General features: G+C 35.9%; 1 protein-coding gene across 19 annotated transcripts in view; it reads right to left on the bottom strand.

The window, feature by feature from the left end:
- The window catches only part of CCDC88A (coiled-coil domain containing 88A), a 132,186-nt gene that overhangs the window by 26,116 nt on the left and 87,231 nt on the right, over nt 1–18,839 (bottom strand). For 12 of the 19 annotated variants that reach the window (XM_034953171.2, XM_034953172.2, XM_034953176.2 and 9 more), the window contains 7 exons: nt 18,656–18,783; nt 14,400–14,541; nt 8,642–8,806; nt 4,648–4,809; nt 3,369–3,646; nt 3,011–3,154; nt 1,742–1,928 (listed from right to left, as the gene is read on the bottom strand). In XM_034953171.2, the coding sequence (XP_034809062.1) occupies nt 1,742–1,928; nt 3,011–3,154; nt 3,369–3,646; nt 4,648–4,809; nt 8,642–8,806; nt 14,400–14,541; nt 18,656–18,783 (1,206 nt within the window). The remainder of the gene's footprint in view (nt 1–1,741; nt 1,929–3,010; nt 3,155–3,368; nt 3,647–4,647; nt 4,810–8,641; nt 8,807–14,399; nt 14,542–18,655; nt 18,784–18,839) is intronic. The other 7 variants (XM_003830842.4, XM_055107922.1, XM_034953178.2 and 4 more) reach the window with 1 other exon arrangement.

Genomic DNA, 18,839 nt, shown 5'->3' with positions numbered 1-18,839 from the left:
CGAGGCCACCATAGACCAGCCAGCCCTCAGCGTACATGCCAGCTAATTACAGATGCAGGAGCAAACCCCTGGCCCATACATCAGTGAGTAGATTAGCATAGATGCTCAGCAAACTCAGACTCATTAGGCAAAAAGAAATGTTTACTGTCCATTACCACTAAGGTTCTCTCGTTGTTAAAGAGCATTATCAGTGTCCATAGACAACTGATAAAGCATATATAAAGAAAAGAGAACAATTTTTTTTGTTTGTTTGTTAGATGGAGTTTCGCTCTTTCGCCCAGGCTAGAGGGAAGTGGTGCGATCTCGGCTCACTGCAACCTCTGTCCCCCAAGTTCAAGCGATTCTCCTGCCTCAGCCTCCCGAGTAGCTGGGATTACAGGCATGTGCCACCACGCCTGGCTAATTTTTGTATATTTAGTAGAGATGCGTTTTCACCATGTTGGCCAGGTTGGTCTTGAACTCCTGACCTCAGATGATCCACCCGCCTCGGCCTCCCAAAGTGCTGGGATTACAGGCATGAGCCACCGTGCCTGGTCCAAGAACAAATTTTAAGTGTATATAGAGCTCAATGAATTATCACAAAGTAAACATATATGTTAAACTAGCACCTGGATCAAGAAACAGAACATTAATTGTATTCCAGAAACACCTGTGCTATCTTCCAACCACTATCCCTTCCCACCAAGGTTAACTACTATCTCAACCTTTTATACTATAGATTAGTTTTTTCCACCTCCACTAAATCATGTCATTATATGACTTAGCCCTCAGCCAATAATTAACATTTGACCCAAATTGTGAGAATTAGCCAGGGATGCATAGATAGCTAGGGCCCTCTCTGGTCTCTCTTGAACAGTTTTCTGGACCACCAGTGACATGTGGGATCTTATGAAGACCCACTGAGGCTGACTCATTTCTTGAAAATCCTTTAATTTTTGACTGGTTTACTGGTCTGTTACTTGCCCCAACCAATATTTCAACCTCAGGCTATCTAAGAGCTGACCTTTGACAGCTCTCCCAGGCATGGGGCTTTTCTATGCTGTGTTCCAAATCAAGTCAGTTTTCTCCAGTAGAAAAGTTGCTGTTTTTCACAGCTTGCCCTGTGCTCTGTCAAAACTACCAGGCATAGGAACCAGGGAAGGAGAAGAGGAATGGGAAGAACCCCAAGATAAAATGCCTCAGACAACCACAGTTCCTTCCCAGGGTTGAATAGTTTTGCGTTAATAAATGCTTCTCAATTTGCTATATGCCCTTGTTGGGTTCTAGAGTCCTAACAAGGTTGTTTTTGACAGTTCTGTCCAATTTTATTGTTTCTTAAGGAGTTGATTTGCCACATTTCTCACTCTACCATTCTGGAGGTATACCATCCTATAATTTATTTGGTAGAATGAATTACTTTCTGAGCTTTGTTGGGTAATTAATTGTATGTTGTTTCCAACTAATTTTTCTATTGGTTTATAATTTCATGCCAGGTGTAAACATTTTTTCATTAAATGAATAATTTTACAATTTTCAAAGAATTTGGACATAAGTTTAAGCTAATAATTTTTAAAATATTGTAATTAATGATATGGGAAGTTGTTCTGAATTACATGTAAGTTTCAGTGATCCTAGACCAAATTCTTTTAGATATATGCCACTAAATATATACTAGTATTGTCACTGTAATCTAGTCATTTATTTCTTAGGCATGTCTTGGTGCCTAAATGAAGGAAACAGTGATTAAACTTTTTAAGCTCACCTCACACTGGTTATTCAGCTTGGTTGATGTAATATCCAATTGTTGGTACTGTTCCTTTAGTTTTGAAAATTCAGCTTCTAATCTTGTTTGTTCCAGTTTGGAATTATTCAGAAGACTTTTCAAATTTTTATGGTCAGTTTGTAAAACTTCAGTCTCTTTTAAAAGTTGACTATAGGTATGATTCAGCCTATAGTTAGAAATCATAGAAATATAATTAGATTATCTTAATAGCTTTTGGTGTAATTTATACAATATGAAATGATATAAATAACATTAAGGCATACTTAGAATAAGACTGTTTTACAAGTTACTAAAGTTATCAAAAATCAGTTTCTATTCTGTAAAAACTAGATTTTTTAAAATTCTGAGTACCTTTCCCTTGAAAATAATTTTTAATTTCCTTTTTTCATCCACCCATCTCCACACTGGGAAAAGAAGTTTTTAGTCTTTAAATATGTTGAAGTATAGGTACTCAAAGTTTCAAGTATTAATAAGAAAGTATTGGTGTCTGTAATCCCAGCATTTTGGGAGGTAGAAGCAGGAGGATCACTTGAGGCCAGGAGTTTGTGAGCAACCGTGGGGATCACAGGAGACCCTATTTCTACAAAAACTAAATATTAAAATAAAAAAAATTAAAAATTAGCTAGGCATGGTGGTGTGTGCCAGCAGTTCCAGCTACCTGAGGGGCTAAGGTGGAAGGATTGCTTAAGCATAGTAGTTTGAGGTTGCAGTAAGCTATGATCATGCTACTGAACTTCAGCTTGGGCAAAAGAGTAAGATCGTATCTCTCTCTTTTTTTTTTTTTTTTTTTTGGAGATGGAGTCTTACTCTGTTGCCCAGACTGGAGTGCAGTGGCGCGATCTCGACTCACTGCAACCTTTGCCTCTCAGGTTTAAGCAATTCTCCTGTCTCACCCACCCAAGTAGCTGGGACTACAGGTGCACGCCACCAAGCCTGGCTAATTTTTGTATTTTTAGTAGAGACGGGGTTTCACCATGTTGGTCAGGCTGGTCTCAAACTCCTGACTCAGGTGATCTACCTGCCTCGGCCTCCCAAAGTGCTGGAATTACAGGTGTGAGCCACTGCACCCAGCCTATTCTGTTTTTTAAAATTCCGAATTCAAACTATGCTTGGTACTACAAAGGGGCAGTATATAGTTTGGATGTAAGAAATAATACATAATTTTGAAAAAACATATATATACACATATATATGTATATACTTTCTATATAAAATATATGTTTGTTATATATAATATATATTTATTACCTATCATTTTCACCACAAAGTTTCTTGTATTCTGCAGCTACTGTTTCATGATTTTTATTTTCAAGCAGCATTTTTTCCTGTTCTACTTTGAGCATTTTTTCCAAATCTTCCAACTGTCCTTTCTGTTTTAATAACTGATTGTAACTGGGGGGAAAAAAGGCATTTGGTTTATAATATTTACAAAAAAGAAATTTTAGAAATGAAGGAAATGAGTAATGAGTATCATTTAAAACACATGTAAATTTATATAAATTTCTTATGTAAACTAACATTAGATGTGTTTAATATATAAAATTTATTATACTACTTGAAGAAAATTCATTTTCAATTCACAGTACAACAAAATATAATAAATTACCGGTCTTCAAGGTCTCTATGTTCCACCTCAAGATTTTTGTGGGCAGACTTCAGAGTTCCATGTTTAGAGATAAGAGATTCATACTCTGAAGCCTGACGTTCATGAAGAAGTTCCAGCTTTTCATGATCTTTGATCAGAGAATCATAGAGAGATTTTAGGTCTTCTCGCTCTTTGATTACAGATTCATTTTCATTTTCTAAGGAAGACTGCTGGATTAGGAGTTGGGCATTCTGGTTCATGAGTGAGGTACTTTGGGAATTAAGGGTGGAATTTTCAACCTATAAGAATACATATTGTTATCAGACATAAGAAAAACAGTTCATGTTCTTTTTCAAAATACAAGATTATAATGTTAATTAAAGAAAGCTCTAAATGAATCACAGCACACATATTTACATTATACTGGGAAGACGTGGATTTTAGCTTCCCAAAGAATAAGGCTATCATTTAATTTTGATTTTTGGAAGTGTATATATACATATGTATGTGTGTATATATAGACATATATATGTATTGTATGTTTTGGGTTGAATTTATTTTAAATGAAGGTGATTAGCAACCATTTGTATTATATTACAAATGAAAATGTATAGAATTTGAAGTGCTAGTTTATCATTTCTAGAATTTGGTGATAGAAGTTGATAGAAGTGAAAAATTACTTTTAGAAATTTTTCAAGAGTCCAAATTAAATAAGTATTTTCTTTATCAAAGTGTTGATGTTAATCAAAATCAGTGTCAAAGAAAAGGGTTACAGAAAGAAGAATTCTTTGATTCGGAGAGGGAACTTGTTTCTGCTCTTTAAGAGCTTTCAGAGTTGAACTTTTCCCCACCTGATTGTTCTGTTTGAAAAGACACTGGCGGTGTTAAGTGAAAGATGGATCCTTTGAACTTAGGCGACGTCTAAAGACAAAATTCTCATGTTGTCCTGCTTTTCAGTAACTAAACTGACACAAAAAAGCTATACAAATGAAATAAGGAATAGTATGCTGCAAGCATACTCTAAAGCAAGGGTTTCTACCTAATTTATTACAATCGACTTAATGAAATGGTAGAAAGACCATAAATATAATTTATCTTTATTCAGATGTATTGACTGAATTTCTTAATATTTAAAATTAAAAACTGATGTGTGAAAATTTGGCATGGCACTAAATAAAAATATTTTCATTTATCTTTAAGTTCATTCACTAAGAAACAATGTTTCCATGTTTACCCTCCCTTATTTTAATAGCATAATTCAAGAGTTTGGTTGCATATTCCCAAAATATTATATTACAACCTGAAGCTTGGCATTCTGTGTTTGAAGAGTGGTATTCTGTTCTTGTAATGACACTGTCTGCCTCTGAAGTGCAAGAATCTGAGCCTGCAAATTATTGTTCTGTGTCTCAAGTTGCTTCAGTTGAGTTTTCAACGCTTGCTTCTCTGCTTGCAGTGTAGCATTCTTGAGAAACAAAAACCAAAACCAAACATATTAACAATAATGGCAACATCAAACATGTTTCTTTTTTTTTTTTTTGAGACGGAGTCTCGCTCTGTCGCCCAGGCTGGAGTGCAGTGGCGCGATCTCGGCTCACTGCAAGCTCCGCCTCCCGGGTTCAAGCCATTCTCCTGCCTCAGCCTCCCGAGTAGCTGGGACTACAGGCGCCCGCTACCACGCCCGGCTAATTTTTTTGTATTTTTAGTAGAGACGGGGTTTCACCATGTTAGCCAGGATGGTCTCGATCTCCTGACCTCGTGATCCGCCCGCCTCGGCCTCCCAAAGTGCTGGGATTACAGGCGTGAGCCACCGCGCCCGGCCCATCAAACATGTTTCTATGGTATACTGAATTTTATACAATGAGTATTTATTAGCATTATAATCCATAAAAGCCCCAACAATCTTAAAAGAGAAAAAAAACCAAAACATTTCCCCCATCCCAAATTGTAAACAGACATTTATCAGAAAGAAGGCAATGATATTAAAACCTTAATATTGTGCCTGTGTCTTGTCTGCATTATAATATCCTAAAAATAAAATATCCCATTCTAAATATATTTATTAACACAAAAACTAGAAAGGAATTGTCAGTTGTATGGTTTTAATACTGCTTGAAGGTTCCCAGAATGCCCAGAATAAATGGGGCTGTGTCCAACCATGGAGGTCTAACTTTTCTAATTTACCCAAAGGCAAATATATACCTAAGTGAGTAGTGGTCCCAGAGATAGTGCACAACTAAGTATATTCCAAACACAAATATTTCAAAGGGAAGCAGGTTTACAGGAACAATCTTAACCATTTTTTGTTTACATTTTGCAATCCACAACAGACCTAACGCAGATATTTTCTTATTTTTCCCACGATATAAAATACTAATTAAAACTCTATTTCAACTATAAGACTCCTGGAGCATTTCCAAACAAAACATAAAATTTTCAGTTTTTCCAGTACATAAGGCCATATTTCAATTTTATAGCTAAACAAATGAATTACTATGTGAATCAATGATTATTATATTTTAAAATACTTGTCATTAATATTTTCAGGATTATTTCTAAATTAAACTTCATAAAAAATCAGCAACAGCAAAGTATAAACAAAGAACCCTCCAGAAAACAGAAATAAAACTTTAATGTACAAAAGGTCATAATTGGTCTACCCTGCAGTATGCATAAAAAGTTAACAACTGAATCACAATAGATCACTCTTATCATATCTATATGTAAATATAACATTAATTTTATTGGCTTTATGTTATATACACTGCATGTCACTGTGTAAAAGCCAGGTCAGGATTTGACCCACATATTATACCATAAAATTGAAGCTGAGGAAACAAATGCTTTAAGATGGGTTATGATTTTATACTTCTCTTTTGTTCATTTGTTCAAATAGGATGAAAAAATGTGTACTAGAAAAAATAAAAAGGAATACTGATAGTACTGATGTATTTATATACCATCTCAGCACAAAGAGGTGAACCATTTTTCACATATATATGTGAAATACTATTGTAGTTTAGCACTTTAGAAACTAAATTGTACAAGCTCTACCGATTATTCCAGGTGTCTTTGGGAATAAAAAAAATTCCTATAGTCTATAATGAATAGAAGAGATAGCTGAGAGGGTATCTTAGAGCAGGAAAAAATTTACAAGGGCAAAGAAATAAGTTAGCAAATATAATACTGGCAAACACACAAAAATTACCAGCCTATTATATGGCTAACCGTCTTTATAACCCCATTATCTAAAATATGATATGAAGTAATTTTTTTCCAATGAGAATTTATAAAGGAAGTCTACAAGAAAAAAAGATTTCACCTTACAGAACTTTATATGCCAGCTCAATTTTCTAAAATGTAATTATGAATCCAAGCAATGTAGGTATATATATCACTGATTAAAAATAGGCATTTATAAATGGCCAATAAATATATGAAAGATGTGTAATACCTAACTCATAATTTTAAATGTGCACATGAAAATATTTTCTCCTATTGCTTTAACAAAAATTAAAGCACTAGGTACTATCCAATGTTAATATGGAAAGATAGGTATACTCTCTTAGTGGGACTGAAAATTGATGTGATTTTTAGGTTGGGTGTGGTGACTCACACCTGCAATCCCAGCACTTCAGGAGGCTGAGGAGAGCAGATCACTTGCGGCCAGGAGTTCGAGACCAGTCTGGGCAACATAGTGAGACCGCATCTCTACAGAAAATACAAAAATTCGCTGGGTGTGGTGGTGTGCACCTGTGCTCCCAGCTAGTTGGGAGGCTGAGGCAAGAGGATCACTTGAGCCTGGGAGGATGAGGCTTCAGTGAGCTATGATCTCGCCACTGCATTCCAGCCTGGGAGATGAGTGAGACCCTGTCTCAGAGGAGAAAAAAAAAAAAAAAAAAGATAATAGATGGGATTTTTAAAGACTAGTAGAAAAAATCAATTAAATACACACACACACACGTATATATCCTTTGGCCTTGCAATTTCACTGTCAGGAATTTAGCATTCTATGAACATGTTTAAAAATAACCTAAATGGGTGGGGCGCGGTGGCTCATGCCTGTAATCCCAGCACTTTGGGAGGCCAAGGTGGGCGGATCATGAGGTCAGGAGATCGAGACCATCCTGACAAGCATGGTGAAAACTGTCTCTACTAAAAATACAAAAAATTAGCCAGGCATGGTGGCAGGCGCCTGTAATCCCAGCTACTCGGGAGGCTGAGGCAGGAGAATGGGGTGAACCTGGGAGGCAGAGCTGGCAGTGAGCCGAGATCACGCCACTGCATTCAAGCCTGGGCGACAAAGTGAGACTCCGTCTCAAAAAAAAAAACCAAAAAACCCTAAATGTCCAGAAATGTGAGATTTATTTAAGTAAATTATGGTAACATTCACACTATGGAATAATAGGTAGTCATTAAACAAAATGAAATACACATACATCTGCTAAAATTGAGACATCTCCAATATAATATTAAGTGAAAATGCAAATAGGAATTTTGTATAGCATGATCCCACAGGTATAAATTTGCTAAAGAAATATACTTCTACATACAGATAAATGACAAAAAAATTTTCTAGGAAGATAAACTGTTTATAGTGATTCTTTTTGAATGAGAAAGTAGAAATCATGGTGTGGGGATTAATTTTTGGTTTTATTGCTTAGTTTTTAATTAAAGGTACTATTTTTGTGTTAAATTAAAAAAAAAAAACCACCACCACAACTATTTTACTTGTTATTGTGTAAGTTCCTTAAGTTTATTCATCTTTTGAAGGGTATTTGTTGTTCAGTTTGTTTGCTTGTTGTTTACTGTCAAGTATATATTGAACTAATTTAGCAAATATTTGTTAAGTGTCTACTACCTACCAGGCACTATTCTAGATAGTAAAGGCACGGTGGTAATAAAAAGAAAGACGAATTACCTGCTTTCATAAATGAATACAAAATTTAATTTCACTGTGAAAAGTGCTATGAAAAAGCTAAAGCAATGGAACAATAGTGAATAGTTTAAGTCAGGAATAACAACTTTACTGGCGGAAGAAGTCAGAGAAGACCTTCTGCAGGACATATGATATGCCACCCAAATGCTGAGGGAAGCCAGTCATATGTTCCAAGCAGGAGAAGCAAAAAGAAAGTCCCCTTAGGTAGGAACAAATAGAAAAAGGACTATATGACTAGAATTTTCTTATTAAGTGCCATCAATTGTTTAAATATTAGAAAATGTATCTAAGATAAATATATCCAGTGATCGTCTATTTCTAAAAAAAACTATTTATACTAAAATTTAAAAATACTTACATTTCTTTCTACTTCAATTAATCTGTCTTTAACTTTCAGAAGTTCTCTAGTCGTTTCTTGACTTTCTCGCTCCCATTTGTTGTCTTCACCAGATATTGGAGGAGAGCTCTGTACCATCCTTTCCTCATCTTGTCTCTGTTTGAGAGCTTCATAATTTTTTTTCACCTAAAATTTTATTTAAAATATTTTAATGGGGAGAAAAAAATCACCACAGTTACATTTCTCTCAATTAATTTGACTCTGGGCTGATCTGGTGAATACGAGAGGCAATTTACTTTTAAATGTCATGAATAATATGTATGATTTATGCTTTTTAAAATGTAAATCCTTTCCTCCTAGAAATGTAAAACATAATCTGCTTATGTGCCAGAGTAATAGTAATGTCAAATCCTATCGTTTGTCGTGCAAATGCCCCTGGATTAACAGTGGATATAGATATGTTGCTAATGACTAACAATTCTTTTTACAGCTATCTATAACCAAGTTAGAAATTTCACAGAGATGTCTACGTAAAGCACAAAGATTTGACACTTTATTAATTTTAAGGATATATCGTATTCAGGATTTTTTAGTTCTGAGTTGGCTCTCTTAAAGTAGATTACAATCACACTAGAAAATCCTGGATAAGATATATCCTTGGATTGCTATTAACAACTTGCTCATCATACATGACCAAATTTGCCAGATTTAACTTAATAACTCTTTCTCTTCAACTTAAATTTAATATTATTATTCTTATCTTGAATTATTAAACTATCTTGAAGCACTAGTTTACCCTAGGAGATTCTTATAATAAATTTTAAGTTAACCCCAACCTTTGTATTAAGGCAGGGATAGAAATGTTTTATAGTTCAACATCTAATGTACAACTTAAGAAAGCCTATGACTCAACAATTAATATTGCTACCAATGAGTTAGAAAATAATGAGGTGAGACTAAAAAGATGCCAAGATAGAATGTAATGTCAAGTTTCTCAAGAAATCTAATGGGTACCCTATGATCCTAGTTTCCGGGTTTTGTTTGTTTTGTTTTTACTTTTAACACACTAATAACAATAGATGAGTGGCATCATTTCTAGTCTCTATTTTACATGAATTTCCCATGAGGTCCTTATTCTAGGCTTAGAAAGGCTATAAATATATGCAGTTATTAAGAAAGGGGAGCTGAGAATAAAACTCGAATCCTTTCATTTTATATATTTTTTTGAGACATAGTCTCACTCTGTCACCCAGGCTGGAGTGCAGTGATGCGATCTTGGCACCCTGCAACCTCCGCCACCCAGGTTCAAACCATTCTCCTGCCTCAGTCTCCCGAGTAGCTGGGATTACAGGTGTGTGCCACCATGCCTGGCTAAGTTTTGTATTTTTAGTAGAGACGAGGTTTCACCATGTTGCCCATGTTGGTCTCAAACTCCTGACCTCAAGCTATCCACCCACCTTGGCCTCCCAAAGTGCTGGGATTACAGGCGTTGAGCCACTGCGCCCAGCCGAAGGCTTCTCATTTTAAACCCATTGTTCTTTCAAGTAAGTATTAAAAATGATTACTTTATGTATCATTAATCAAAATCTTTATATTCAGAGTCTAAAGATAAATCACTGTAACAAAGTAATTTAGAGCTAATTAAAAAATTGTCAGTTTAATTAAAATTTAAAATATTGTAAATTATGTTATGAATTCAAATTTTCAAGTTCCCAAAGATAATGTCATCTTTAAAAACAGAGTTATAATTTGCATGAAGTTGCTAATGTACAGATTTTAAGTGTAATTCGGTAGTTTTGAGAATGGCAAACACCTATATAACCCATATATCAACATGACAGAACACTTCCATCACTCTAGAAAGTTCACTGCACTAAGCAACCACTGTTTTCATTTCTTTCACAAAAATTCTGCTTATACTAAAATTTCACACAAATATGATCACAGTATATATAATCTGTGTGTATGTGTGTGTGTTTCTGAGTATATTTCTAAGCTTTAACCATGTGTTGAGTGCATCAGTAATTTTTTTCTTTTGGTCATTATATCTAGTTTTTTATGATGATGAATGAAGTTGTTATAAAAATTCCTTTATCTATGTTTTCATTTTCCTTGAGTAAAGAGAAGTAGCATTATCACCTTCTTTTTCTTTTTTTTTTGAGATGGAGTCTCACTCTGTCGCCCAGGCTGGAGTGCAGTGGTGCAATTTCAGTTCACCACAACCTCCACCTCCTGGGTTCAAGTGATTCTCGTGGCTCAGCCTCCTGAGTAGCTGGGACTACAGGTGTGCGCCACCACGCCCAGCTAATTTTTGTATTTTTAGTAGAGACAGCATTTGACCATGTTGGCCAGGCTCGTCTTGAACTCCTGGCCTCAAGTGATCCACCTGCCTCAGCCTCCCAAAGTGCTGGGATTACAGGCAAGAGCTACCATGCCTGACCATGGGCCAGGACTCTTTGAGATACTGCCATACTGCCTGCTAAATTAGTTATAACACCTTATATTTGCATCAGTATGCATGACAGTTCCAGTTGCTCCCAATTTGCACCAATATTTGATCAATATTTCCATTTAAATTTTAGAATCATCTCGTTAATCTGCCTGTTGGGATTTTAATTGGGATTATGTTGAATCAAGAGATCAATCTGGGGAAATCTGCCATTTTAACAATATTGAGTCTTCTAATTCATGAACATGGTTCTTATCTCCATTTACTGAGGTATTTCCTTTAGTGTTTCTAGTACAGAGTTCTTGCACACATTTCCTTAAATTCATCCATAAGTATTTCATAGTATTATAAATGGTGTTTTTTAATTTCATTTTTCAATCTTTCATTGCTAATGTAGAGAAATAAAATAGATTTTTATATATTGACTTTTATCCTGTGACATTGATTAGTTCACCTTAGCTGTAGAGATTTTTCTGTGAATTCCTCAGGGTTTTCTGTAAATATAGTCATGTCACAGGTGAAGAAAGACATTTTTACTTCTTCCTTTCAAATCTGTATGCCTTTCATTTCTTCTTATCTTAGTATACTGGTTAGGATCACCAGTACAGCATTTAATAGAAACAGTGAGAGCAAAATCTTTGTATTCTTCCTGATTAAAGGGGGAAAGTGATTAGTCTATAGGCTGTTTATAGAAGCCCTTTATCTGGTAGATGAAGTTCTTTCTACTTATTCTCCAATTATTGAGAGATGAGTATTAAACTCTCTTATTGTAATTGTGGATTTTTCTCCATGTAGTTCTACAGATATTTGCTTCATGTATTTTGCAGCTGCAGCTCTGTTATTAGGTGTATCTCTGTTATTAGGTGCATAAACATTTAACCTTGTTATCTTTGTGCTGGAATGACCCCTTTATAATTATGCAATGAACTACTTAGCTCTGATGCTATTTACTGCACTAAAATTTACTTTGTCTAACATTAATATAGCCAATCTAGCAATTTTTTGATTAGTGCTGGAATGATATATCATTTTCCATCAAGATTTCTGATAGGTAGCATATAGATGGGTCTTATCTTTTTGTCTAATTTATTAATCTCTGTCTTTTAACTGGGGTGTTTAGACCTTTTATATCTAATATAGTTATTGCCATACTTTGGTTTAAAACTGCCATCTTACTATTTGTTTTCTATTTGTCCAATCTGTACTTTCTTCCGTTTCTTCTTTTTTTTTGCCTTTTGGATTTTTTTAAGAGACAGGATCTCCCTATGTTGCCCAGGCTGGTCTCAAACCCCGCGCTCAAGCGAACTTGCCGACCTCAGCCTTCCAAAGTGCTGGGATTACAGAGATAAGCCACTGTGCCTAGCCTGGATTTATTTTTTATGAGTCCATTTTATCTCCCTTTTTTAGTCATATTACCTGTACCTCTTTGTCATACTAATTTAGTGGTTACTTTAACCCTTATACTATTCGTATTTAACTTTCACAGTCTACCTTAAAGTGAATACCTCTTCACATATAGTATTAAAAGTTTATAACAATATAAATTCAGTTGAATACATAGCAGGAAGCTAGTCCATAACAGTTATGTCCAAATAGCTGAAAGTGGAAGTCAATGATGGCTTTTTTTGAGACAGGGTCTCACTCTGTCACCCAGACTGGAGTGCAGTGGCAGGATGTCAGCTCACTGCAACCTCTACCTCCTGGATTCAAGCGATTCTCCTGCCTCAGCCTCCTGGGTAGCTGGCTGGGATTACAGGTGCCCGCCACCACGCCTGGCTAATTTTTGTATTTTTAGTAGAGACAGGGTTTCACCATGTTGGCAAGGCTGGTCTTGAACTCCCAACCTAAAAAGATCTGCCTGCCTCGGCCTCCCAAAGTGCTGGGATTACAGGCGTGAGCCACCGCACCCAGCCTAATGATGGCATTTTAAATATCTACTTGAAACACACGTATGCAACTCACACCCAAACCCACTAATTTTCTGGTTGAGCAGCTTCATGAAATTGATTTTATTTGCAACTCAGTGATACTGCTAATGGGGTAAAAAATTCAGGACAACAAGCAGGTTAATGTGTTTTTGTTTTGTTTTGTTTTGTTCTTAATAATCCCTTTAGTTAACTAGACACAGTTCTAAAATTTATTCTCTGGCTCTGAGAATGTCTGGATGAAAAATAAGTAAAACTTATTCTGTAACAATGTATGTTCGATGGCAATGTCTGTGACAAATAGCAGCAATATGGTGTCAGCAAATAGTGGAAAAAAACTGGAACATTCTATGTTACTAAATAATATTGCTTATTGAAAAAAATGACTATTTAGGAGAACTTTAAAGACCAATAGACAGCCCTATCTCTGAACTTCTCTGAGTACAGCAACTCTCATAATTGATTGGTATGTGCACTGTGGGAATCGTAAATCCATACCTTTGGAGTTGCTGCAAGAGGTAATGACTGCTGTGAGTATACGGATTCAAAGCCAGGAAAGCTCCCGCACACACCCAATGTGAATCTCATCTTATACCAAACCATCTGGTGGGAAGATGATTCTCAGACAACTACGTGAAGAGGATGGACTGACACTGCCCTGCTATCTATTTGTATTTCTTATAGTGTTCTGAGTACAGTGATTCTAAATGTAGCCTACAGTAATCTTATCAGTCTAAGTGTTTAGTTAACCTTGAGACCACTCCTGGTGGCATTGCAGAGATGATAAAAGGGTGAATAAACCAGAACATGACTCTACCAATCTACCATCTACTAGCCCTGTGGAATGGGAAAGTCCCTTATATTTTGATTTACTTCCTTAGGGAAAATAAACAGTTGCCTCTGCCTTGCTTACTTACTTCACTGAATAGTTTCACATATCACAAGAAAACAGATCTAGAAAAGACATCAAATTTATGAGATCAGGTGCTGTCTTATATAACACACATATGATTTTCCTCTAACTTGGTATACTCACACTCATATTTTGCTTAGCAGAATTTCCCCTGGATCCTCGATAGGAAAGAGTGACAGAGTGAAATGTCAGTATCACAATGAGAGCTTTTCCCAATAAAATAAGCCTGCCTCTTCCTCATTCCACCCACACACTTCTGATATATCCCTAACAGCAGGCAGGAATATTACACACATGAAATAGCACTGAATAAGCTATACCATATTCATATGACAGAGATCTGTTTAAGAATACTCTCAAGTTTATGAAAAAGGAAGAAATAGACTAAATATCAATAAAATGTTTATATTTTTATTTTCTACTTTATATTTTTCTGTCCAAATATTTATATAATAAATGATCCTTAAAATTCTTTCCAAGAAAATCACTTACTGTTTTAAGTTCTTGGCGCAATTGCTGGTTATAATTCGTGGATTCTTCTAATCGAGCTTCTAAAGCAGCAATTTTTTCTTCTTTTATTTCAAGAGACTTCTTAAGAGTGGATTCTAATTTTGATTCCAAAAGTTTATACCTACTATCCAAGTACAAAGTAATATAGTTCATTATTGGAGGTCAGAAAATTATTTTTAAAGATAATTTATGACCACAAATATTCATGCCATAAATGGGTCTTATAAAAGCATTTTTGTTAAAGAGGCAAATGAAATTATCCTCTTCTTACTGCCCCATTCTCCCTTTAAAACTAATCCTGGTAATGAAGCAACAAAATCATTGAGTGAACAGAGCTCCAGATTATGGCTTAGATTATCAAAAGCAATAATTAATTCTCAAGGAACCAGGAAGACCAAAGTCCCAAAATATCCTTTTTATTAATGAAGACTCCTTTTTTTGTTTTGTTTTGAGATGGAGTTTTGCTCTTGTAGCCCAGGCTGGAGTGCAATGGCATAATCTCGGCTCACCGCAACCTCCACTTCCCGTGTTCAAGCGATTCTCCTGCCTCAGCCTCCCTAGTAGCTGGGATTACAGGCATGTGCCACCACGCCCAGCTAATTTTGTATTTTTAGTAGAGATGGGGTTTCACCATGTTGATCAGGCTGGTCTCGAACTCCCGACCTCAGGTGATCCACCCACCTCAGCCTCCCAAAGTGCTGGGATTACAGACATGAGCCACCGCGCCCGGCAATGAAGACTCTTTATCTCAGGGTACAGAGTAGTTACAGTAAAAAAAATGACATACTTATGGCACAGGATACTCGTGACAGAGTGGCAAGAGGGTGATGGATGTGACTGTCAGTATTGCAATTATCTTTCTGAATGGTAGATAAATGAATAATTATTAATAAATACTTTTTTCACAAAAAGGATGGTATATGAACACAATTCAGTGTATCATAAACCACTATTTATGATCCATTTCTTAAACCTGAAGACCCTGAAGACAACACTAAATAAAAACCTAAAGTATGTATATGAGAGTTTCACCACATTCTTTTACTGGAATTAATTTTTATGTAAATATTTTCTTCTCAATCAGATTTTAATGTCATTGAATACAGAGAACAAATCTCATTCATTTTGGTATCGGCTCAAGTCAACAAACATTTAAAAATCATTTACTGCATCTGATTTTGGGTATGTTGAATTGGTGACGTCTGAGTTGCTTCTGGTCTATCCTGATAGAAACATACAGTAAACAGAGAAAAAAAAGGATCTCAGGTGAGATGATGTATGGGAATGCTCAGCATACAGAATGAATGGATAAGAGGCCTGAAAACATAATCCTGTAAACAACCATATTGAAAGAGAAGACAGAAGACATCAAACAGGTATTAAAAGAGAAAAGACAAGAGTGATCACCTCTGTTTACAACTCTACCACTTTATTTATTTAGAGACAGAGTCTCACTCTGTTGCCCAGGCTGGAGTGCAGTGGCGCAATCTCAGCTCACTGCAATCTCTGCCTCTCAGGCTCAAGTGATTCTTGTTTCTCGGCCTCCTGAGTAGCTGGGATTACAGGTGTGCACCACCACGCCTGGCTAATTTTTTGTATTTGTAGTAGAGACAGGGTTTCACCATGATGGCCAGGCTGGTCTTGAACTCCTGATCTCAAGTGATCCGCCTGCCTCAGCCTCCCAAAGTGCCGGGATTACAGGCATGAGCCACCGTGCCCGGCCTACTAAATTTATTTCATTGCTTTTAAATTTATCTACTTATACATTCAATTCCAAAACTATATATTCCTTGAGGGCAAGAATAAGTATCTTAATAATAATTGTACCTTCAAATAAATTCAGAGAGAATAACATGGATTAGAAAGATGGGACAGTTAGGCCGGGCACGGTGGCTCATGTCTGTAATACCAGCACTTTCAGAGGCCAAGGTGGGTGGATCCTGGGGTCAGGAGTTCGAGACCAGCCTGGCCAGTAAAAATACAAAATTAGCCAGGCATGGTGGTGCGTGCCTGTAATCCCAGCTACTTGGGAGGCTCAGGCAGGAGAATCACCTGAACCTCGGAGGCGGAGGTTGCAGTGAGCCGAGATTGTGCCACTGCACTCCAACCTGGGTGACAAGAGCAAAACTCCGACTCAAAAAAAAGAAAGACGGGAAACTTAGATTAATAAAGGAATTAGGGGCATCATTTGAGACTGATATACGTAAATCCCAAGGTGGAGGGAATGGCACATTAAAGGAATTTATGTCTGTGAGCTTCTGGGTTTTTTTTGTGACATAAAGACTAACTTCCTGGCTGAGAAAGAAGCTAGTTTAGTAGTTCAAGCCACTTTCTATTTCCAAAAAGCTTTAGTTCAACATATACCCTTATCTCCATGCCTAATTCATTATGTAAATAAATATGTGGAAATAATGAATGGCATCACATGTTGCCTAGACTATTATAATCACTTCCTAGCCTGTCTCTGTGCTTCCAAATTCATCCTTTTTGTAATCCATCTTTTATATACTCTAAAAATTGCTCAGCATACTTTTGTGCTTTTATACAAATGCTTGTCTACATGGAATGCCCTTCCCCACTGTTCCCACCTTGTAAACCTCTGTCATTTTTTAAGATTCAGTTGAAACATTATTACTACTTTGATGCTAGATAATCAGCAGATAAGAAGAGCTCAATTAACATTGGCTAACTGTATGAATTAAGGTTTGGGAAGAGGAGGCAAACTGTATGAAGGGTCCACCCAGAGCTGGGTTCATAAATTTATAATAGGGTCAAGTAGCACTACAGGGTGTATTCTACTTTTTCTTTTGCAAAGAACATGCAGTACAGTGTCTTACATATAGTAGGTAATAAATCTGTTTGAATAAAGAGGGGATGCATATTCAGTATCTATATTAAAAGACAGTCAACGAAATCTGCACTTATCTGATTAACTCAAATAAAAATATTTCCTCATGAAATATCTGTACAATTAATTCAATAATCATTGCTTGACTTGAACTGATTGCTAGAATAAATGCCTCAAATTATATCTTTTTGTTATTACACAACTAACTTTTTAAGTGTCAATCTATCCTATTTACTTTGAACATTCTGAAAATTACATGAACAAATCCTATGTAATCACCATTAATTCTTCCAATATACATTTAATACAGAATATAAATACTGGAACAGTAATAATGAGTAGATAAAATATAAATTATATAATTACAAAAACTGAATGAAAATCTAGTCTACATAAAATAATATTCTTAACAATATACAACTTCTATTCCAGCTGGATTCATGGAGCTGACTGGATGCTAAATAATAGACTACTTGAAAATCAGATTAACTCTGTTTGATAGATTGTAATTACCATGAGAGAATACATATTTTTTTAAACCTATATTGATCATTTTTAAAATTAAAAGGCATAGGAGTTAATTTTTTATCCAGCTTTTAAGGCTTTAGTTTTCCACATTATTTTTATACCTCAGTTGCTTTTCTTTTCCTTTGTTTCATACTTTTCCTCCATTTATCTTTAAGTCAACATTTTGGCAAATAAAGAACAGAGATATTTAAGCACATGATTCAAATAAAAAATAACTTGCTTATTTTTGTTTGTTTGTTGTTAATGTCTTATTCTGTTTTTACAGTCAATTATAGCCTCTGATCTTCTGCTACCTGGGTGGCATCCTGTTTTCCTATTTTATAACTGTATTTATATAGTAACATTTTAGGTTTTTGTTTTCTTATATCTATATTAGATTGTCTATGATTCCTCTTTTCTCCTTACAGAACTTTCTTTTTTTTTTTTTTTTTGAGATGGAGTTTCGCTCTTGTTGCCCAGGCTGGAGTGCAACGGCACGATCTCAGCTCACCGCAACCTCCACCTCCCAAGTTCAAGCAATTCTCCTGCCTCAGCCTCCTGAGTAGCTGGAATTACAGGCATGCACCACCATGCCCAGCTAATTTTTTTTGTATTTTTAGTAAAGACAGGGTTTCCCCATGTTGGTCAGGCTGATCTCGAACTCCCGACCTCAGGTGATCCGCCCGCTTCAGCCTCCCAAAGTGCTGGGATTATAGGTGTGAGCCACCGCACCCGGCTACAGAACTTTCCTTAAGGGAAGGAAGGAACCAGAAATAGGGTGAAATATATAAATGTTTTCTATAGCTAGTACAGAAAGAATTCATGTATGAGCAAAAAAAAAAAAAAAATTTTCAACTGTTTGCCAAGTAGACTTAGTACTCACCTGTCATCAGTACTTTGTTCATCATGTAAGAGTCGCTCCTTATTTAACCCTATCTTCTCAAGCTCATGAGTTAATTTTTCGAGATCATTGTTCATCTGTTGGGTCTTCAACTTTTCACTCACCAAATCCTTATTTTAAAAGAAATGCAAAACTCACCTAAGTATCAAGGGTATAAACATCTAAG

This window comes from Pan paniscus, chromosome 12, assembly GCF_029289425.2.
Source record: "Pan paniscus chromosome 12, NHGRI_mPanPan1-v2.0_pri, whole genome shotgun sequence".
NCBI classification, from domain to species: Eukaryota; Metazoa; Chordata; class Mammalia; order Primates; family Hominidae; genus Pan; species Pan paniscus.
This window is presented reverse-complemented; position numbering and strand designations above follow the sequence as displayed.